Genomic DNA, 23,326 nt, shown 5'->3' with positions numbered 1-23,326 from the left:
GGTGAATGCAGTTGAATTAATGCTTTTTGATGTCAGAAGTCTACATGTGTGTTGAATACTGCCGTTTTTATTGGTCTGACAGTTACGTGATGTGAAATGAACCAATCGCTGTACGACATTCTCAACTCGCCGGTGTACTGTAGAAATACACCAGCTGGAGTGCACTGCACCATTAACTGTCCTCCTGGCGCCTTCCTTTGGTATGAAATCCCGTTCCACTCCATTCAAACAGCAATGGGAGTGAGTGACATCTTCAAGTGTTCATTCACCCGTCAATGGAGAACCAATCACAGAGGACATAAGGTTTACTCCTCCAATAGCCTGTTGTCTCAGACCCCTGGAGACGGAGTCTCTCTTCGCTTTAGGTCCCCTCCCTCCTTGTATCACCAGACCAGGCCTCCACACAGTGTTTCTGTCTCGGTCATGCACGTTCCAGATCCTTGTACTTCTTGCGAAGGACCGACACCTGGTCCTTGAAGAGCAGGGGGTCCAGGCGGAACTGGGAGTGGACCAGGGGCATGTAGCCGAACCATCTGGCAAAGCTGTTCACACACTCCTGTCTCTGGGTAAAGTGCTCTGGGTTGGCCCACGGAGCGCTCGTCTTCGTACCCTGGGAGGATGAAAGACGTGGAGAGGGTGAGTTTGAAACCCAGGTCGTCGTACACACAACATTAATGTACAGACGGGATGTACAAATGGAATTATGGTTCTGTATACCGTAGACAATTACTGGTGTCACAATTTCTCAATCTTGTCTATAGGCTGATAAGGGTGTTGTACAGTATATTGCCTGTCAGAAAACTAGGGAACTGCTACAATTATGATGGCGAGTTGATCTCACGTCTGATACAAATAGGGTTGTTCTTATCTCCAGTCTGACAGAGTAGGACGAGATAACCGCCACTGTGACATACAGGCTGACACCAACGCTCTGGGATAATCTCATCTTTACAAAAATAAACCTCAGCAAGTTATTGTTATGCAGCAATAACCGGCTATCTGTGGCGAGGGATTTAATGATTATTGTTGTGTAAAAATCCATCTTGTAACAGGTTGAACTCTGTCTGACCCTTGTTAATAAGCTGTCTATCAAGTCATTCTGGTAGATTTTACAATTTGAGAAAAATGTAATGTAACTAACTTTTTGGGACACATGTTATTTGTTACAACTACAGCAATAAATAACTCATTGGTCAGACATCCAGCTGATGGGAGTGGCCTCACCTGTGGGCTGGGCAGGTCATTGGTCAAATTCACCATCGATGGGTGTCGCCTCACCTGTGGGCTGGGCAGCTCCTTGTACTGCTTCCTCTGGGCCACTTTGATTGGTGGCAGGTGGGTGACGGAGGAAACCAGGAAGTTCATGAGGATGTCCTCACAGTTGGAAGTGCGGTCCACCAGCGCCCGCAGTGAGGGGGGCAGGTAGTGGGAGAACAGGTAGTGATAGTACCTGATGGGGGGGAAATGGAAGGGTCAGCGGTAACAAAGTGATCACTAAAATGGCAAGGAAATAGTTGTTGGTTGGGATATTGAAACTGTACATTAAGCCTGGTAATGCATTCTTCTAAGGGCAAAATGGATGGGCTTCAAGTAGTAGCCACAGCTCTTAGACCATCTGTTTAATGGTCTTCGTTTGTTCACTATGTTTTTCTGTTGTGTGTCAGTCGATCAACTGATCAGCTGTACACGGTGGTAGTCATAGAAACAGAATCCATAGAAAGGGCTTGGAACCTCTAACCCTGGCAAATTGACTGGTTAACTTGAAGGGGGAGGCCCGTTCCATGGATTCTATGGTTACAGTACCTGTGGTAGAAGGCTGCTCCCGTCAGAACGATGGAGTACTCGTTAGTCCACTTGGAGGTGTACCCCCACGCATGCTTGGCCGGGTCCCAGAAGTGACTCCTGGGAGGGTAGCCCACGATGCGCTCAGGAAAACTCCTCCACACCAAGAAGGCAAAGTTCACCTGCGGGGAAGAGTGAATACAGTTGCATGGGTAAAGTGTGTGTTTTCTACCACAGTGTGTTGTTGTATAGGAAGGTCATACCTCACTGGTCAGCAGGACTGTATCTTCATCCAGACTCAGTACTGCCTCCGTCTCTATGGCCACGTTGGGCAGGAAACGACTGCTCGTCTGGAGAGATGGGGATCGAGAGAGAGATGGTCATTTCCGTTCCTTGTTAAGTTTGACAGTGGTTGGTTTGTGTTTGGGAAAATGAAGGAATGGCGGGGACACTGTCCGCTCCATTGAGGTCTGTGGTACGGGGAGAGAGAGGATGAGTCAAATGTCACGGATGTGTGAATGACAAGCAGTGACAAAGGAAGGATTTTACTCCCATAGATTCAGTGTGTTTTGTGGTTTGGGGGGGGTAGACCTACAGAGAGAGGCAGACAGGAATGACTTTCATTCTGCTCCTCCTGTAGCCTTACTTGGGGTTTGGCGACGTCATTGTCACTCACCTTCCTCCTACCGTCTGTCACAGTGAGGGGGACAGGCATTGGTGGCCATTTACTCCTGTGGGGCGGCGGCTTCTCACTGTTCCACAGGATGATGATCTAGAGGGGGAGGGAATAGAGTGTGACACAATAAGCATAAGGGTTAATAGGCTTAACGAAGCAATATGGAGCGGTCGATTTGCTACCTATGACGCTAAAACACACTCACCTGTGAACAGTATTTGGACTTGGAGACCACCTGAAGCAGCTTCATGATTGGCTGAGACTGGGAGACCAATGGAGAGACGGCATGGATGATGGCGGTGAACTCTTGACCTGGACTGACCCCTGCAGGAAGGAGTTTCTACTTTTACTATCTACCCTGTACAGCGTTCCATATTTGAAAGTAACATATTTACTGTAGGAGACATATTAGATTTGCTTTATATACTTATGATTATAAACTTTATGAAATGTATATTTTTGTTTTATCCATAGGAGACCCTATAGATGAGATATAATTATATGGATGAGCCAGTCTAGTCAGGTAGGTCTGAACTAGTCGGAACCGGTCCAGTCTGGTGTGGTTCCCTACCTAAGCTCAGGTAGTAGAAGGGGAAGTGGGCCAAGTGAGTGGAGTACTCTGGCAGGACGAGCAGGCCTCCTGGTAAGGCGTTCCACATGTACTTATTCCTGGAGATGTGGGAGAACACCCGGTCTTTGATTATCTGAGAGAGAGAGCGATGACAAGGTGAGAACATTTGAGGGGAGAACGCCCTGATGTACCCATTAGTTCAAACCTGAATTATCTATGTCCATATGGGCTGGCCAACTTTGTGTGTGTAAAACTGAAGTAATCACCTCAAGAATACAAACACAGCAATCTTAAGTACATGCACTTCCTCACTTTAACCAGCTGGTGCCAGTATAAGAACAAAACACCCAATCCCATACAAATGAACCTGAGGTCAATCCATTCTCTCTTAGTTCCTGGGTCGTGTTCATTAGAGCACATCGCAGCAACAACAACAAAAACAAGCATTGGACAATGGCCAGGTACTGTTTCAGTCCGTTTCTACCGTTTGGTGCTTAATTAACAGAACTCATCACCTACCTCCAGTGTGGTGAGGACTATCTTGTCCACGGAGGAGAAGTAAGCCTCCCACAGCATCTGGGTCCGCTGCCTCAGAGCTAGGACCCGCTCATTTCCCACCGCACGCACTGTAGACGGGACCTGGGAGAGAGAGAGAGATAGAGAGGGGAAGACGAGGTAGGGTGCAAGTTGAGAAAGAGGAGGGTTGAGCGAGATAGAAAAGAGAGCAGAGCAGGCAAGGCCGACGTATTCAACACGATAAAACAATCAGAATCCTCAGAATGAAATGTACTTCATACAACGACACTGCTCTCTACACTGCCTGGTAAAATAATAACATTTCTTACAGTATAATGTTCCATTCCATAAACCTTTTGAACAGCCCCTAGCAGTTCATACTCGTCTCAACCCACCGACGGTCAATAACCCTTACTATGGAGGAAGACGAGGAAAGTGGTCAGGAACTAGCTACGTTATCTCAACCCATCCAGAGTCAAATCCCCTATCAAATGGTATTGTTTTGCAAGAGGGAGAGCTTGGGTTCAGGAAAGGTGCCCGGCAGCTATCCTAGCTCACCTACATCTGTTTATAGCACACGGTTTACCTGAAACCAACATTTCAGGCAAGTTCCATGTCCCATGATGACACTACGCTCTAGTAGAGGAAAGTGAAAGGAGTCGCTCCATTGGCACCAAATGAAAATAGCCCAAATTCACCCCGTTCATTCTCCTAAACTAAACACTATGAATGTGTCGGCTAGCTGAGGAAATAGGAAACATACTGAGTAGGCTCAGCTGACCTGTAACACCAGGCGATTTACTTCGGATAAAAAAATCTGCTATGTGATTTGATTAGAATTAAATCAAGTTATCCTAGCAGGGAAGTCTGCATCTTCTACAGTGATGTTAAAAAGGCCCGTCAGGTAGCCCGTTGACTCCACCTAGAACACCATATAACAGGTCCCTATCATTAGAAGACCCGAGGAAGCAAAGGCCCTCCCGCCTCCTTTCCTATCTCCTATATCCTCTCTCACCCGTTCTCTCTCCTCCATTTCTCATCTCTAGATCTGAAAGAGAGATTCACCTCAATGGTCTCCTGACTCTCTGATGTGCTTGGACCCATTCAACCTCCTGTCACCAGCTTTATTCACTCAAAACTCAATTTCCATGTCCCTAACCACCGGGGCACGTGTGTGTGTGTACATGCGAGCGCACGTGTTTATGGGCCTAATGTTGTGGTCAATTCCATTTTTAATCTGTCAATTCTATGATTTTAACAACATGTTCTTTCCAAAAAAGTATTTTTTTTATGGGGGGGGTTATTGGTTAGCGGAATGTCAGGTTATTTCCTGTATCAACTGGGTTCAAACAGAATTGATTCCAGATCTGTTGTGAACGTGCGAGACGAGCGTGCGCACGCGCGTGTGTGTGTGTGTTACCTGCAGTAGCAATCGCTCATCTCCTTCTATGACAGCCTGGTTCCACTGGATGACATCAGAGAAGGGCAGCTCCCAACCATTACTGAGCAACACTGGAATACACGCCGCCTAGAGACGGCGAGAGAGAATAGACGGGATACTCTGTTCTCAGCAGATGTACACGTAAGAGAATCTATCACCTGGGAAATGGGTGGGCCAGTGTGACAAGAACATAAACGAACAGGGTCAGTGGTAATGCTACTGTTGTTCCTCTGCTCTGCTTGTGGTAGACGGGCCATTTTTCAATATAAATATGTCTAGATTTCCAGTCTTCGCCTCTGACACATACCACCATAGTAGCAGCTGGTACTTCAATAAGGCAGTCTGAGCAGATAATGAAATCGATGACTTGTGTGTGTGTGTGAGACACTCTCTTGGGGAGGTTGCATGAGTCACAGCTACTATCTTGCCAGTCCCAGGAGCCCCTTGAGGCCCTAGAGAAAAAGAGATCACATTTCTGCTACGTCTCTCACACACACACACACAGATTTAACAGAGCCCTAGTCTGCTAATTAAGTACACTACACAGAGAGGATGGGGAGAGAGAGAAATGGAGAGAGAGAGGAGGGGTATAATACATCATATTTTTTTAAACTGAGTTTGATGTTGCCGTATCCCCTTGTTTACTGACAGCCAGGTTTTTGATGATGTTCTACTTTTCTTTTTTCAGCTCCCTCCTTCAATCTCTCTCCCTCCCTCTCTCTCCAAGCTGCGGTCCTGGGTGTTGATGGTTTTATTTACTTTTCTAATTAAATCACAAGAGAGCAGCCAGAACCCGCTACAGACTGAGATCAGACGACTCCGACTGAGATTCCCCCTCTGGCGGTTTGAAGCTCCGCTAGTTGCCTCACCAGAGACCGGCCCTCACCAAGGCAGCCATGCAGACGACGCTAGGATACGCTAGGCTACGCTCCAGGTAACCGGGTCAAGCCAGATGTTGAGGCCTCCGGAACTGACGTGAAGCCTGGGGCTCGCCTGAGCCACTTCCCCAGAGACATGGTGCTGTGAAGCGGACTGACTAAGAAGTATTCCCCTGCCTAGATCCCAGTGCAGCTCAGCATGTGGGCATATGTGTGTTGTTGTTTCTTGGTTGTTTACATTGGGAGATGAAGAGAGGAGCATCAGGGTTAGTGTGCTTGTGCGTGTGTGCGCGCACACACCAAGAGTTGGAACGCAGACAATAAGTTTCCTACCACACTGGTAATTGCACGTTCTTTTTTGGGCTGGCACGAAAAGTAAAAGGAGATCTGACCAATCTCAGACTGGCCTGAATGGAAAAGCAAAGGAGACAGAGGGGAGGGAGAAGGAGGGAGAGAGCGGGGGAGGGAGTGCGGAGGAGGAATGAGTTAGCTGTGTGAGAGTGAGCTTCCTTGCCAAGCCCTGCGTTCAGTGGATTTGCCCATTCAGCTTAGATCAGCAGTGTGGCAGGCTGGCAACCCTATGAAAGCTTCCGGACCATTGAGAGACTCAGTGAGAGAGAAGGAAAGAGAGGGAGAGAGGGCCAGGGAACACAAGAGTCTGGGAGGTTCATTGCTCGGTAAAACCATGAACACAGCTCCATCACCAAAACATCTACATGGGTGGTAATTCCACACAGTTTGTACCAGATCATTATTTCCTTAACTACATGGTTTATTGAAGCTGAGTCTGATGAAAGATAAACCCTTTCAATGTTATATTTACCAAATACCCCCCCCTTTTCTTTTTGCAAATCAGTCAACACCACCATCATGGTTAACGCCTTAAAACCTTAAATTGTACACGTTAGTAGAGCGGGTAAGGATCTTCATACGACAGTGTGGCTTTGATACTAATAGTGTGACTGCTAACACAAATACACGTCATTGCATAATCTTGATAGTTCAGAGGTGTACTCGTAGCTTGGTCCCAGGAGTTATAGGAGTTGGCAAGATGGCACCAACAAATCACATATCTGCGATCACGCCGGTGTATTTTGAGCAGTATTTGGCATTCTTTTAGGGCGTTGCTAGGGTGTTGAGATCCGTGTTTAGCATCCTACCTGTAGAGACTCTAGGAAGCGAAAGGAGCCCAGGCGACGCCCCCGGGGAACCAGGCAGAAGGTGGAATTGTGGAGCAGCTCCTGGTAATCAAACCTGAGGCGAGAAAGAAAGAGTGGGATGGAGAGTTAGTGTTGGAGGACAACCAATTCTGCTCGCATTTTTACAGAGGGAACAGCATTCACTTTTTTACAAAGGATCCATTTCTACCATGAAGACGAGGTTCTAGAGACAAAATACGATTACGGTAGGGTCAAGAGAGACCTGTTGACATTAGTCTTCTGTTAAAAGACCTACTCAACAGTGTTTGGGCACAATTCTGGATTAGGGAATGAGACACGCACAAGCAAACACGCCCACACTCAATATGCTGTCTTGACCTCGGTTATGAAAAGCCAACTGACATTTACTCCTGAGGTACTGACCTGTTGCACCCTCTACAACCACTGTGATTATTATTTGACCCTGCTGGTCATCTACCGAACAAACATTTGAACATCTTGAAGAACAATCTGTACTCGTATAAATCAACAGGTAGCCTAGTGGTTAGAGCGTTGGGCCAGTAACCGAAAAGTTGCTGGATCGAATCCACGAGCTGACAAGGTAAAAATCATTCGTTCTGCCCCTGAGCAAGGCAGCATACCCACTGTTCCTTGGGCGCCGATTATGGCAGCCCCCCGCACCGCTCTGACTCAGAGGGGTTGGTTTAAACGCAGAAGACACATTTCATTTGAATGCATTCAGTTGTACAACTGACTAGGTATCCCCCTTTCCTTACCCTAATCTCCACCAGGCTCAGCCAGAAGGGGACTGGCCACCCCTCAGAGCCTGGTTCGTTCCTGCCTTTCTAGGTAGTTTTTCCTAGCCACCGTGCTTCTACATCTGCAATGTTTGGGGTTTTATTCTGGGTTTCTGTATAGCCCTGCTGATGTAAAAAATGCTTTCTAAATACATTTGATTGATTGATTGAATAAGTGGACCTGTTACATAATACAATTCGGTATTTGTGTTTGTGTTAGAGAGTCCAACAGGAAGACATGGCCACATCTTAGCTATGCCATTCCATTGCCACTGACTGTTTGCATGACCTACGTGAACTGTGTTTTGGGAAGTAAAAAAACGCCTCTATTGGTTTGACCCACACAGGGTCAGCTTCTATGGTTTGTGTTTTAAAAAGGACAGTCAGTCACACTGAAAGACATTCTATCAAATCCAACTGTAACTGCGACTTCACAGTACCCATATTCTGTACACATTCCTCTCAGGACTTGACTTGAGGCTGTTGGTAGAAAACCATGCTAGAAACCATGATGTAAAGTGGCAATATTGCCAACTAAGATGACCTGGTACATTTAACTATTTATGTTCATCATTTCCAAGCATAAGTAAGGGTAGATGGTTTACGTTAAGGTTAATGGTTTGTGATTGTAATTGAGTTAGTGGTCAAAAAGTGAAATGCGTTCTCTCTGGTATAGGCAGATGGGGAGGATAGCCTTGGAATGGAACGTGTGGCTTTAAATCAAATCCAATCCAACTTTATTTGACGTGCATTATACAGATCTCAAAACATTTGACACAACGAGTTGCTCCGTTCCACAACGTACACTACATGTAGAACATCTCATTCCAAAGTCATGGGCATTAATATGGAGTTGGTCCCTCCCCCTTTGCTGCTATAACAGCCTCCACTGTTCTGGGAAGGCTTTCCACTTGATGTTGGAACAGGGATTTGCTTCCATTCAGCCACAAGAGCATTAGTATTATTATTCATTCCAAATGTGTTCGATGGGGTTGAGGTCAGGGCTCTGTGCAGGCCAGGCAAGTTCTTCCACACCGATCGACAAACAATTTCTGTATGGACCTCGCTTTGTGCACGATCAGGAAAGAACCTTCCACAAAGTTGGAAGCACAGAATCGTCTAGAATCAATGGAACTGAGGGTCCAAGCCCGAACCTTGAAAAACAGCCCCAGACCATTACGTTGCTTCCAGAGGCAGTTTGAAATTCGGTAGGGAGTGTTGTAGTGTATTTTATCTCTATGTATGTTTATACTTGTGGTCATTCTGGCATCTGAATGGGTATCAGTCCTACATTGTTTTGGGTGTGAAAGGTCATGATTTGTTCAGGCACCAGCATCCCCTCCGGGTTCTGGTGAGTGTGGTTTTGTGTTAAGAACTGGTATGGGGCCAGTTGTGTTGTTATGTTCGTAATTAAGATGGTTAGGGCTGTGGGTAGGGCGTATTGATCATAAATCAGTTGTTAAGGGTGGAAATGAACTGCTCAGGTTATGATGGGAGTTGACGGAGTGATCTGAAATCGGTGCACAGTAAGCATTAGAAATGCCCCCGGAGCTACCAAAAGAACCCAATGTTCCCAACCAACTGTGGCAAGCTGCCAATGTTTGGAGTGCATTCTGGTACAAAATGGGTACCGTGCATCACCCAGGTGGGTCCTTCACAGGTCTGAGCAAGGTAGCTCAGGTGACCTCCCCACAAGCCCAACCCTCTAAATGTAAAATACGTTGAAACCCCCCAAAAAATACCTCAAATGTGAGCCATTATCAAGCCAGTGGAACCTTTTTAACAGCCCACCACGTTGCTCACTGCTCTAAGTAAATAAACCTGTTTCTTATGAAAGAGTTCCTATATCCTCGCCTCTCCTGCTCTGTTGGCAACAGTCTTGTTGACACGCTCAAGGGGCGTCAGCACAAAATATGGCCGCCGCTAATCTAGCCCGTCTCCGTCTCGACCATTGTTTATTTACCACTCTGTGAGGGGTGAGACACAGGCGCTGATGTTAGCATTGATTGGGATCTGGGTGTGAGTTTCTCGGTGAACTGTTGTATGAGTGTCACTATCGAGGTTGTGGTGTATACACACATACAAATCCGCACACACACACACGGAAATGTGCACACAACTAACACTTGCAGCCCAACACACATTCACATAATGTATGCAAACATCCACCAGCAAACACACACACATACAGTATGGAAGCACATACATACACACAAGATTTCACCCTCGCACACAAAAAGCATAAACACAACTACATAATGTACACAAACACCCTAGAGAATTAGGGTAGTGAAAGGGTGCATTGTTTTCCGTTTGCCACTGCAATGTTTTACTGTTTTCCACCTGTTGACGGAGCTTAGCCAGTTCTGTAGAACTGCAGTGTGTGTGTGTGCGCAAGTGCATATGTGTGTACGTGCGTCCGATAGTTAGTGGATACGAGCTAATGTTATTTCTCATGCAAGTGTGTATAACGTCTGTTTGGATGTACTTGTATAGGCACTTACCCATTAGAGAGAGAGAGAGAGCTCTCCCCAGCATGTGGTGGGAGTGGAGTGAGCCTGTCGCTGGCGACCTACTTCATCCCACTCTGGGTCATGCTGATTTGTTCGCTGATGTTTTTTAATGAGGGAATTTACTTAATGCAAGGGAACAAATAAATCATTTAACTGCAGTTTGTTTCCAAGAACAAATGAACAGGCTCTCTCTTTCTCTCTCTCTCTCTCTGTTATTCCCTCTCTCTGTCATTCTTTCTCTCTGTCGTACTCTCTCGCTCTCTTTTCCTTTCCTATTGTATGAGTGAGTAAGTGTGTGTGTTGGTCCCCACAAGGATAGTAAAACAAGGACAATTCTCCCTCGTGGGGACATTTCCCACATTTCCATGAGGACAAATGCTATTTTAAGCTCAGGTGTTAGGTTCATGGTTACAATTAGGGTTAGGGTAAGTGATTAGATTTTGGTTACGGGTTAAGGTTAGGTTTAGGGGTTAGGGAAAATAGGATTTTGAATGGAAATCAATTTTAGGTCCCCACGAGGTTTGAAGAACAAAACGTGTGTGTGTGGAGCAGGGCCAGTATTAACAGACTGTTCTCTGTCTGCTAACGGGACATGGAGCATGTCTCCTTTCTGTTCTCCATCGTCATGACCCATTGAGAGAGTGTGTGTGTGTGTACGTCTGTGCGTCCGTACGTGTTTGCTTGCAGGGGTACGTTAAGTGTGTGTGTGAGCCTTTTTCAAATGCCTATCCATGGGTGTGGGATATACAGTAAGTTACCGTGATCTAATGTTCTTTATGTGTGTGAAACGCATGATAGCATTTGTCTACCAGTGTGTGTGCACTTGGGATTGGTCCACTTGAATGCATGAGCTTCCACCCACTTAGAAATAGCCTTGAACCACCCATATGTAGCGATTGTAGCGTTCTCTCTCGTTCATGGGGCCTATGAGATCAATGGCGATCTTCCCCATGGGTACTCCCACGCGGACAGTCCCCATAGGTGCCTGGGTCTTCCTCGGAGGTCTGGCTTTAGCGGCACAGCTGGTACATGTACGACACCAAAGTGTGACATCCTCTCTTATTCGGTACCAGTAGTATCTTGTCTGCGGCCGGGCAAGCGTGCGTTCCACGCCAAAGTGCCCGGTCTACAGGGCTGTCGTGCATCTGCTTCACGATGTCCGTCCGGAACACACGAGGTGGGAGTATCTGTGGGTAAAACACTGCGCCTTCGGTACAGTAGAAGCGACGTAAGAGAATGCCGTCCTCGACATACAGTATCTTCCAATGGCTCCAATATGCCTTAGTCGCTGGCCCGAAAGGCGACCCACCCCCACCCACGATGGGCGTTCCTGTACTTCCTCGAGCCATCTCTTGACGGGGCCCATGTCAGAGTCAGCTATCTGAGCTTGACATCATTTCTCAGTAGTCCATCCATGGAAGAGAACAGTGTCACTTGTGTCGGTGAGGCAAATATTTTCCATGTCCAACGTGTCATCTTCACTGTCCCGATGACCCGACTCCACGTCGAAGGCAGCTCCAGAGAGCGCAGGCTGTAGGATGGGGTCTTCTCCTACCCCCACTGAGCTCCATAAAGTAGCTTCCAGAGCGTAATCAGCTATGCTGGGGCCAAGGTCATACTGTACTTCCTGGTGCCTAAAACAGTCATTGTTCTGGGTAGGGTCCTGTCTGGCGGCAGGGCCTCTTGGACAGGACGTCAGCATTTTCATGGTGGCGTCCTGGACGATGTATGACCTTGAAGTTATGCTCCCCAAGCTTCTCGAGGAACCACGCTTGTTGACCTTCTGGTTCCTTCATCCTTATGAGCCACCAAAGGCTGCTGTGGTAAATGTTGCACAATGAAGAGTCTTCGGAGCAGGTATTGACGGAAGTGTGTAGTGAACTCCACTACTGTTCCCTCCGTGTAGTACAAGAGTTTTGCTTGGTGGTTGGACAGCCGCCGGCTCCCATACGCTAGTACGCGTTCCTCGCCGTCCTGCATCTGGGACGAGACGGCTCCGATGCTGAAGTTGCTGGCATCTGTATCAGGGATGAGGTCGCCGCTGTCGAGTGGATAGCCCAAGACGGGCGTGGTGGTGAGTAGCTTCTTTAAAACGCCACCTGGCACTCTGGCGTCCACCGGAAACGAGCATGCTTCTTTGTAAGCTCATGAAGGGGCTTGGCTACATCAGCAAAATCTTCGACAAATTGTTGCTAGTCCGAGGCCAGAATGACGGACGTCTGAAACGCAGGTAGGCTGGGTCCATTCTTGGACTTTCAGAATTTTCTGTGGCGATGCCGTGTTCGGAAACGATGTGTCCAAGGTAGGTTACCTGTCGGCGGAAGAGACCGCACTTGGAGGGTTTAAATTTCAGGTTGGCTTGGCGTAGCCGACAGAACACTGCCAGGCATTGGAGCATGTGACATCCCTTCCCAGGATGATGATGTCATCTAGATATACTTGGTAGGTCGCCCATTGCATTCCGGCCAGGACGCAGTCCATTAGCAGTTGAAACGTCGCTGGTGCGTTACAGAGCCCAAAAGGCATCACATTCCACTCAGAGGCCCTTCCTGCTGCAGAAAGCGGCTGCCTTACGGGCTCTGGGAGTAAGGTCTACCTGCCAGTAGCCTGACGCTAAGTCCGTGCTAAACCATTTGGCTGTCGACGGGGTATCTAGAGTGTCTTGGATACGGAGAAGTGGACATGCATTCTTAACAGTACACTCATTTAGAGTCCTGTAGTCCACACATTGATGGTATGTCTGGTCCTTTTTGCGTACCATGACTGTTGGTGAAGCCCAGCTACCGTAGCTTGGAGAGGCTACTCCAGTTTCAAGACTTTGCTGGGACTGCTGGTCTGCATTGAGCTACTTTTTGAATGCCACCCACCACGGTTGCTGCTTCACAGGTGGCCCAGGCAACGTCTGAATGTCATGCTGTACAAGACCAGTGCGACCAAGATCAGTGGGTCCAGTAGAGAAGACGTCCCCATAGGCACTAAGGAGCAGAGCTCTCCACATACACTGACTGTAAGTGAGAAGAAACCGCTGGGGAGACGAGACTAGTTCAGTGGGCTGAACAACAGCTGCTGCCCGAACAGATTCCAGCGATAGCGCCCTTCTTTACTTTTGCTGACTGACTCTGTTCCTGGGTTGTAGAGCCTGATGGGGATTTGATTATTGGACTATGCTTCTCAATGAATCCTTTAGTTGGGCTCAGCATCACGTCACCTCTGACAGGTTCACGGAAGTGTGCGTCCCTCGGCACGATGTACCCTGATTCGACAACGGCTGTGCGTGCTATTCTTACGACATTCACCTTCGTTCTGAAGTAGGGCACCTGTTCACCAAACAGCACAATCCTAAGGCTGCCGAAATCATGGCTTCCCCGTGACTGCTCCAGGAATGGGTGACCGAGGATGGCATCGGTGTTCTCTACGCCAAGTTAATACTCACTGTGCGGATACCGACCTGAATGGGCAGGTGAACTTCTCCAAAGACTTTGACATTTACAGGACCAATGCCCTGCTGAGAATGCAGTCGATAGCTGGAGTTGGAGGTTTAACGTCTGGGTGAATGGTGTCGTAACCGCGCCAAGGCAGCACATTTCTCTATGCCCCGCTGTCAAAAAGAATATATACCTCTTTCCATGAGCCCTAACCATCAAACTGACCTGGTCGTAGTGTGGGGATCCTCTCCTTCTGAGTAGCGTATTCATCCTCACTGTCAGATGAGATATCATAATGGGGCTGTCTGAATGTGAACTGGATCTTGCTCGCCTGGGGTGAGACTGTGCGTTTTCATTACAGTACATTTCATGACCTTCAGTGGGCAGAGCATCACGCCAGATACATCGATGGGTGTCCTGCGACTGTGTGGTGGTTTTACACAGGATGCATGGCTGGAGTGGAGGGAAAAGCTGCTGGCATCCTGCATGGGTAATGGGAGGAAGCAGCATCTACAGGTGTACTCGCTGCATAGAGTCTGTGGTTGGCAGAGTTGAAAGGGTTAGTGCATGGTTAGTATACAGCATTTCAGTAGTTGGTTGAAACACATTTCCAGAGATGGCATTTTCAGGTGAGCATCTAGCATGCCAGCTGGTATAGTTTTGGTTGTGACTTTGCTGTGATTCGATTCCACTGTCACCCACATTTCTGTTTTTCAATGATGCTTCTGTCCTTGGCCGTTGAGGAGACGTCTTTGACTCAAGGCACGAGTCAGCCATATTAATTGCGGCTGGCTGCATATTAGCTACACCTGAACTTGGCAAAAATGGATTGCAGTTGATGTTAGCATTTGCAACATCAACTTCGTTCATCCAGTTGGCAAATGAGATTTGTGAATGCAAGTCTTCATTCACTGTAGTTAGCGATATGATTGGGTTTGAGTAGCACGTCGAATCCTCAGGCGAATTCGTTCTCGTAATAACAGATTTCATGCGTGTAGCCGCCCTTTTACAACTTTAGTTAGAACTACTAGAACAATGATGATTAACTTCGTTAGCCATTACCTCGTGAAAGTCAGAATCTTTTTTTTTCTTTTTTTTCTTCTCTTTGATATTCCGGTATAATGTGAAGAACTCAACGATGCTGGCAGGATAAATCCTGGACAAGCCCCCAGTGTTACCTTTCCTGCCTTGCCTCCAGACCGTAGTCGGGATGGCTCAGGGGAATCTTTCACTTGCTAGCTCTAGGGCCGGGTAATTTCCACATTTGTGGATCTTATCCGCTGCTAATGACGAGTTAGTCTGACGTAGTTGACATTTATTAAACTTGTACACCATGTGAGGTCGTCTGAATGACAAAATCAACTCGTGGTCTAACGGAGCTAAAAGAGCGTGGCTCACAGTTCGGCTACATCTCCGCCACCACAACAATTGCATCAAAAAACGAACGTTAACTCACGACGTTACCCATAATGCACTTGTGTTTTAAAGCTTGTCTACAACAATTCCATCCTTATGAAACAGCCTGCCCGTTCGTTGATTATTGTAGCCTACATCCTTCTCATTTAGCCAACTTTATTCTGTTATTTGAATTCCATTTTGCATTGATTAGAAATCTCACAATTGCTACACATGGAGCCTCGGACTCTAGCGCTGCTCTGATTGACAGACAATAACAACAAGCTAAACTTGTGAAACGTGTGTAGGCTACTGGTGGTTCTTTTTTTATGGGGTGCGCTCATAAAAATCCTCAGATTTATTTATTAAAATAGGCAACAAAAAAAGTTAACTCTCCCAAGTAATGGAATACTAACAGCCGTTCGGATATTAGAATATTTGGATCACTGCCCATCCCTATTTATATGTTGGACACCTTTACTACTCTTAGAAAGCAGGTCCATGTGGATTGCTGATCAAATCAGATCTTATTTGTCAAATGCACCGAATACAACGGGTTGTAGACTTTACCATGAAATGCTTGCTTACAAGACCTTCCCAACATGTAGCAGGAGTACCAGTATCAGATCAATGTGCTGGGGTACGAGGTATTTTAGGTAGGTAGCTACATGAAGGCAGGGTGAAGTGACTAGGCATCAGGATAGATAATAATAAGAGTAAAATAAAGAACAGAGTAGCAGCAGCATGAGTGTGTGTGTCACGCCCTGATCTGTTTCACCTGTCTTTGTGATTGTCTCCACCCCCCTCCAGGTGTCGCCCATCTTCCCCATTTATCCCCTGTGTATTTATACCTGTGTTCTCTGTTTGTCTGTTGCCAGTTAGTAAAGTCAACCAGCAATTTTTGTATTCAGCTCTTGCTTTTCCCCAGTCTCTCTTTTTCTCGTCCTCCTGGTTTTGACCCTTGCCTGTCCTGACCCTGAGCTCGCCCGCCTGACCACTCTGCCTGCCCCTGACCCTGCCTGCCGTCCTCTACCTTTGCCCAACCTCTGGATTTCCGACCTCTGCCGGACCTGAGCCTGCCTGCCGTCCTGTACCTTTGCCCCTGTTGCTGTAATAAACATTGTTACTTCGACACGGTCTGCATCTGGGTCTTACCTTTGTCCTGATAGTGTGTTTGTGCTGTCAGTTAGGTGTGTGTGTAAGTGCGTATGTAGTGAATGTGTGTGGGTTCTGTGTGAGAGAGTCAGCGTAGTGTGTGAGTGAGTGTATATAGTGTATGTAAATATAGTATCGTGAGTGTGCATAGAGTCAGTGCAGATAGTCCAGGGAAACCATGATGTCAGTGGAGGCTGCTGAGGGGAGGACGACTCATAATAATGGCTGGAACGGCGCAAATGGAATGGCATCAACACCTGGAAACCATGTGTTTGGTATATTTGATACCATTCCATTCGTTCCATTACCACGAGCCTGTTCTACCCCAATTAAGGCGGCACCAGCCTCCTGTGCATGATGTGTGTAATACAGAAAGTAAGCCTATGCACAGACTGTGACATTGTGCACGGCAGTGTGCCGTAATAAAGTGTCCTGGTGTGAGGTGTGTATTCTGCTTGCACTCTCTCTGTGTGTGTGCGTGCGTGCACGTGTGGTCTGCAAAAGCCTCACAGATGCTATTCCGATCCCCTGTGTCCACGGGGGGCCGAGGTTATTAAACATTAAACATAAAATGAGGCGGAAATCCATGAAAAACAGGATCTACAGACACACTGTTCCCACACACATGTGCACACACACATCTCATTTTCGATGTCGCTGTCCTCTGTCGGCATCTTTTACTCTCTCATAAACACACACACACAATCTAAAAATGGTTTCTATCTATATATATTTTCTCTACTAAACAGACAGACCACACACCAGACAGACCACACACACACATGCACAACACGCACACACAAACAAACATGGTACACAGATGGTACCCGTGCACACAGCACGGCAGCTTCTGTCAGCATGCTGAGGCCCAGGGCTCACCAAAAGGATGTTTAAAAAGTCTGCAGCAGAGTGACTCACTCACTATGTGTGGGTTGTGTACGAATGAAGGTCTGTCTGTTAAGTGTGAGCTCGCGCATGTCTCCCTCCTCCCTTATTTTCCCTCTCCCTCCTCCCTTATCTTCCCTCTCCCTCCTCCCTCTTCTCTTCTCCCTCTCTCATATCTTCTCCCTCAGCTTCCATCTCTCTTATCTTCCCTCTCTTCTCCCTTATCTTCCCTCTCTGTACTACCTCATCTTCCCTCTCTGTACTACCTCATCTTCCCTCTCTCATCTCTCTTATCTTCCCTTTCTCTTCTCCCCATCTTCCATCTCTCTTATCTTCCCTCTCTCTACTACCTCATCTTCCCTCGCTCTTCTCCCTCATTTTCCTACTCTCATCTTCCCTCTCCTCTCTCTTATTTTCCCTCTCTCTTCTCCCTCATCTTCTCTCTCTTCTCCCCATCTTCCCTCTCATCTTCTCCCTCAACTTCCATCTCTCATATCTTCCCTCTCTTCTTTCTTATCTTCCCTCTCTCTACTACCTCATCTTCCCTCTCTCTTAGCTTCTCCCCATTTTCCCTCTCTCTTCTCCCCATCTTCCATCTCTCTTATCTTCCCTCTCTTCTTTATCATCTTCCCTCTCTCTACTACCTCATCTTCCCTCGCTCTTCTCCCTCATTTTCCTACTCTCACCTTCCCTCTCCTCTCTCTTATTTTCCCTCATCTTCTCTCTCTTCTCCCCATCTTCCCTCTCTCATCTTCTCCCTCAACTTCCATCTCTCATATCTTCCCTCTCTTCTTTCTTATCTTCCCTCTCTCTACTACCTCATCTTCCCTCTCTCTTAGCTTCTCCCCATCTTCCCTCTCTTCTCCCCATATTCCCTCTCTTCTCCCCATCTTCCCTCTCTTCTACCCCATCTTCCCTCTCTTCTACCTCATCTTCCCTCTCTTCTACCTCATCTTCCCTCTTCTACCCATCTTCCCTCTCTTCTACCTCATCTTCCCTCTCTCTTATTTTCCCTCTTTCTTATTTTCCCTCTTTCTTCTCTCACTTCTCCCTGATCTTCCCTCTCTCTTCTCCCAACTCTCTTCTCTCTTCTCCAAACTCTCTTCTCTCTTCTCCCCATCTTCCCTCTCTTCTACCCCATCTTCCCTCTCTTCTACCCCATCTTCCCTCTCTTCTACCCCATCTTCCCTCTCTTCTACCCCATCTTCCCTCTCTTCTACCTCATCTTCCCTCTCTTCTACCCCATCTTCCCTCTCTTCTACCTCATCTTCCCTCTCTTCTACCTCACCTTCCCTCTCTCTTATTTTCCCTCTTTCTTATTTTCCCTCTTTCTTCTCTCACTTCTCCCTCATCTTCCCTCTCTCTTCTCCAAACTCTCTTCTCTCTTCTCCCCATCTTCCCTCTCTTCTCCCCATCTTCCCTCTCTTCTACCCCATCTTCCCTCTCTTCTACCCCATCTTCCCTCTCTTCTACCCCATCTTCCCTCTCTTCTACCTCATCTTCCCTCTCTTCTACCTCACCTTCCCTCTCTCTTATTTTCCCTCTTTCTTATTTTCCCTCTTCTCTCACTTCTCCCTCATCTTCCCTCTCTTCTCCCCATCTTCCCTCTCTTCTCCCCATCTTCCCTCTCTTCTCCCCATCTTCCCTCTCTTCTCCCCATCTTCCCTCTCTTCTCCCCATCTTCCCTCTCTTCTACCCCATCTTCCCTCTCTTCTACCCCATCTTCCCTCTCTTTTACCCCATCTTCCCTCTCTTTTACCCCATCTTCCCTCTCTTTTACCCCATCTTCCCTCTCTTCTACCCCATCTTCCCTCTCTTCTACCTCATCTTCCCTCTCTTCTACCTCATCTTCCCTCTCTTCTACCTCATCTTCCCTCTTTCTTATTTTCCCTCTTTCTTCTCCCTCATCTTCCATCTCTCTTCTCCCAACTCTCTTCTCTCTTCTCCCTCATCTTCCCTCTCTCTTCTCCATCATCTTCCCTCTCTCTTCTCCTTCATCTTCCCTCTCTCAGTATTTTTCCTAATTTTCCCTCTCTCTTCTCCCTCATTTTCCTGCTCTCCTCTTCCCTCTCCTCTCTCTTATCTTCCCTATCTCTTCTCCCTCAGCTTTCCTCTCTCTTCTCCCCATCTTCCCTCTCTCTTCTCCCCATCTTCCCTCTCTCTTCTCCCCATCTTCCCTCTCTCTTCTCCCCATCTCCCCTCTCTCTTCTCCCCATCTTCCCTCTCTCTTCTCCCCATCTTCCCTCTCTCTTCTCCCCATCTTCCCTCTCTCTTCTCCCCATCTTCCCTCTCTCTTCTCCCCATCTTCCCTCTCTCTTCTCCCCATCTTCCCTCTCTCTTCTCCCCATCTTCCCTCTCTCTTCTCCCTCATCCTCCCTCTCTCTTCTCCCTCATCCTCCCTCTCTCTTCTCCCTCATCCTCCCTCTCGCTTCTCCCTCATCCTCCCTCTCGCTTCTCCCTCATCTTCCCTCTCGCTTCTCCCTCATCTTCCCTCTCTTATTTTCCCTGTCTCTTATCTTCCCTCTCTTCTCCCTTATTTTCCCTCTCTTCTACCTCATTTTCCTGCTCTCTTCTACCTCATTTTCCTGCTCTCTTCTCCCTCATCCTCCCTCTCGCTTCTCCCTCATCCTCCCTCTCGCTTCTCCCTCATCCTCCCTCTCGCTTCTCCCCTCATCCTCCCTCTCGCTTCTCCCCTCATCCTCCCTCTCGCTTCTCCCCTCATCCTCCCTCTCGCTTCTCCCCTCATCCTCCCTCTCGCTTCTCCCCTCATCCTCCCTCTCGCTTCTCCCCTCATCCTCCCTCTCGCTTCTCCCCTCATCCTCCCTCTCGCTTCTCCCCTCATCCTCCCTCTCGCTTCTCCCCTCATCCTCCCTCTCGCTTCTCCCCTCATCCTCCCTCTCGCTTCTCCCTCCATCCTACTCCCTCTCGCTTCTCCCTCCATCCTACTCCCTCTCGCTTCTCCCTCCATCCTACTCCCTCCCTCTTCTCCCTCTCTTCCCTTCTCTGTGGTCACGGGCCCCATGTGAAACATTGATACGGTAATGAAGCAGAATAAAGGGGGGAGTATTGAGCCGATACAGCTGGACACACATGGAGGGTGCACGGCCAGTTGATTGACAGCGGCTGCTGGTCAGTTAATACCACACGTCTTACTAGCAAAGTGCAAAGATCAGATGTCAGTGACGTGTGTGTCTGACAGGCAGTATGGATTAGCTAAATAATCAATACTGTCCGTGCTCTGTTCACCTCAGCGAACACAAAACAAACTGAAGGGCTAACCCTAAGACACACACACACACACACACACAGTACTTCTACATCCATCATACAGTTCATATGGACTTTGACGTTAATCCTAACTCATACAACAGTCATAACACTGTCCCTGCCACCCTGCAATAATGGCAGAATGTATTAGTGATGATAGTCTGAGGAGTATTACTCATACTCCAACCATACACTGTCTGTTCAGCCTACATATGTCACTACAGCCCACAGTGCTGCCTCCATCCATATTCCATACTGCAGTAGACTGGACATCTCTGCTCCCAGAGGGAGAGAGAGAGGAGACAGAAAGAGAGAGCACAGGATGTGGCCAGCTGTTAATGCCTCTTGGACAGCCCCACACACAGAGGAAAGAGAGACAAATAGGGAATGAGTGATAAAGAGAGGGAGAGAAATAGGGGATAGAAAGTAAGAAAGACAGAAACAGACCTAGTGGGAGAGACAGAGCAATGAATAGAAAACGAGAAAGAGAGAGGAATATGATGTGTGTGAGAAGGAGACATTTTGTAGCAATTTATATCTGATGGCTATGGGCCAAGATCAGGGTTACACCCTACACAGAACATGCCTAAGATAACACAGTTGGAGAGAACGAGAGAGAGAGATGGAGAGGCAGAGAGAGACCGAAAGAGAGAGGGAGACAGTGGAAGGTTTTTATAGGCAGTTAAGGTTTCAATGTGCAGAGAAATAAGCTCTCCAAGTATCCTCTTACATGAGCGAGAGAGAGAATCTCCGCTTCCACTGCAAACGGAAAATGCCAATAGGTTGCTGTGCATTATCACTCAGACGTTCAGAGTGACAGGCGCATGTTTATGCTCAGTGTGTTTGTTTATATGTGTGCATGTGTCCGTGCATCATCTCCTGCTGTGTGTACATCTTCGTGTGTGGGCACGTCACGGTGTGTGCAGATGTTGAATCCGATCTTGTATACAGTATGTCTGTATCTTCTATGGATGCCCCCCCCCCCCCCCCATCCCCCGTACGGCAGTTGCAGCAGCCAGACAGATAAGCCTGTCTCTCCTGTTTTCCCTCCCTCCCTCTGTTCCTCCCTCCCATCTATCTATCTCTCTGTCTGGCTTCCGTCCAAGTCCTCCCTTGACACACACGTTGTCGCTGTGATTGATATATTACTCATCTTCAGACTAAGACGAGGTTAACAACAACAGCAAGCCAAAATATCAGAGCTTAGACAGTATCTTCTTTATCTATTTTTATTCATTTGATTCCCTTATCTAAAAATGGAAATTATCATAATGATTTATTTGCACTGAACAAAAATATAAACGCAACATGCAACAATTTCACAGATTTGACTGATTTACAGTTCATATAAGGAAATCAGTCAATTGAAATAAATTCATTAGGCTCTAATCTATGGATTTCACATGACTGGGAATACAGATATGCATCTGTTGGTGACAGATACCTTAAAAAAGGGTAGGGGTGTGGACCAGAAAACCAGTCAGTATCTGGTGTGACCATCATTTGCCTCATGCAGCGTGACACATCTCCTTCACATAGAGTTGATCAGGCTGTTGATTGTGGCCGTTGGAATGTTGTCCTACTCTTTAATGGCTGTGTGAAGTTGCTGGATATTGGCGGGAACTGGAACACTCTGTCGTACACGTCGATCCAGAGCATCCCAAACATGCTCAATGGGTGACATGTCTGGTGAGTATGCAGGCCATGGAAGAACTGGGACACTTTCAGCTTCCAGGAATTGTGTACAGATCCTTGCGACATGGGGCCGTGCATTATCACGCTGAAACATGAGGTGATGGATGATTGGCATGACAATGGGCTTTAGAATCTCGTCACGGTAACTCGTGTATTCAAATTGCCATCGATAAATGCAATTGTTGTACGTAGCTTTACCTTACAAGTAACCATAACCACACCGCCACCATTGGGCAGTGTGTTCACAATGTTGACATCAGCAAATCGCTCGCCTACATGACGCAATACACACGGTCTGCCACCTGCCCGGTACAGTTGAAACTGGGATTCATCTGTGAAGAGCACACTTCTCCAGCGTGCCAGTGGCCATCGAAGGTGAACATTTGCCCGCTGAAGTCGCTTACGATGCCGAGCTGCGGTCAGGCGAAGACCCTGGAGAAGACAACGAGCATGCAGATGAGCTTCCCTGATATGGTTTCTGACAGTTTGCTCAGAAATTCGGCGGTTGTGCAAACCCACAGTTTCATCAGCTGTCCGGGTGGTGGGTCTCAGACGATCCCGCAGTTGAAGAAGCCGCATGTGGAGGTCCTGGGCTGGCGTGGTTACAAGTGGTCTGCTGTTGTGAGGCCGTTTGGACGTACTGCCAAATTGTCTAAAACGACGTTGGAGGCGGCTTATGATAGAGAAATGAACATTCAATTCTTTAGCAACGGCTCTGGTGGACATTCCTGTAATCGGCATGCCAGTTGCACACTCCCTCAAATCTTGAGACATCTGTGGCATTGTGTTGTGTGACAAAACTGCTCATTTTAGAGTGGCCTTTTATTGTCAACAGCACAAGGAGCACCTGTGTAATGATAAATGGTGTTTAATCAGCTTCTTGACATGCCACACCTGTCAGGTGGATGGATTATCTTGGCAAAGGAGAAATGCTCACTAACAGGGATGTAAACACATTTGTAAGAAACAATATTTTTGTGCTTATGGAAAATGTACGGGGTCTTTTATTTCAGCTCATGAAACATGGGACCAACACTTTACATGTTGCATTTTATATTTTTGTTCAGTGTATTTATTGAACACGGATAATGATCAACATGTAAGAAGGAAGGGAGATATGATAGTGTCAAAGTTAGCTCAATTCCGTGGGTAGTCTCTAGGATATCTGCT

General features: G+C 47.4%; 1 protein-coding gene across 2 annotated transcripts in view; it reads right to left on the bottom strand.

Annotated features, from left to right (window-relative positions):
• Positions 1 to 45: 45 nt before the first annotated feature.
• The window catches only part of LOC139554519 (exostosin-1c-like), a 75,211-nt gene continuing 51,930 nt past the window's right edge, over positions 46 to 23,326 (bottom strand). Inside the window, exons 3-12 of one of the 2 annotated variants that reach the window (XM_071367374.1) lie at positions 7,025 to 7,118; positions 4,966 to 5,073; positions 3,549 to 3,668; positions 3,030 to 3,162; positions 2,664 to 2,782; positions 2,459 to 2,554; positions 2,046 to 2,132; positions 1,804 to 1,964; positions 1,225 to 1,450; positions 46 to 610 (exon numbers count right to left, since the gene is read on the bottom strand). In XM_071367374.1, coding sequence (XP_071223475.1) covers positions 422 to 610; positions 1,225 to 1,450; positions 1,804 to 1,964; positions 2,046 to 2,132; positions 2,459 to 2,554; positions 2,664 to 2,782; positions 3,030 to 3,162; positions 3,549 to 3,668; positions 4,966 to 5,073; positions 7,025 to 7,118 — 1,333 coding nt within the window. In that variant the 3' untranslated portion in view covers positions 46 to 421. The remainder of the gene's footprint in view (positions 611 to 1,224; positions 1,451 to 1,803; positions 1,965 to 2,045; positions 2,133 to 2,458; positions 2,555 to 2,663; positions 2,783 to 3,029; positions 3,163 to 3,548; positions 3,669 to 4,965; positions 5,074 to 7,024; positions 7,119 to 23,326) is intronic. The other variant, XM_071367375.1, reaches the window with a different exon arrangement.

The sequence above is a fragment of the Salvelinus alpinus genome, chromosome 26 (genome assembly GCF_045679555.1).
Source record: "Salvelinus alpinus chromosome 26, SLU_Salpinus.1, whole genome shotgun sequence".
Lineage (NCBI taxonomy): Eukaryota > Metazoa > Chordata > Actinopteri > Salmoniformes > Salmonidae > Salvelinus > Salvelinus alpinus.
Note: the sequence above shows the minus strand (reverse complement) of the source record. Positions and strands in the feature narration are given on the sequence as shown.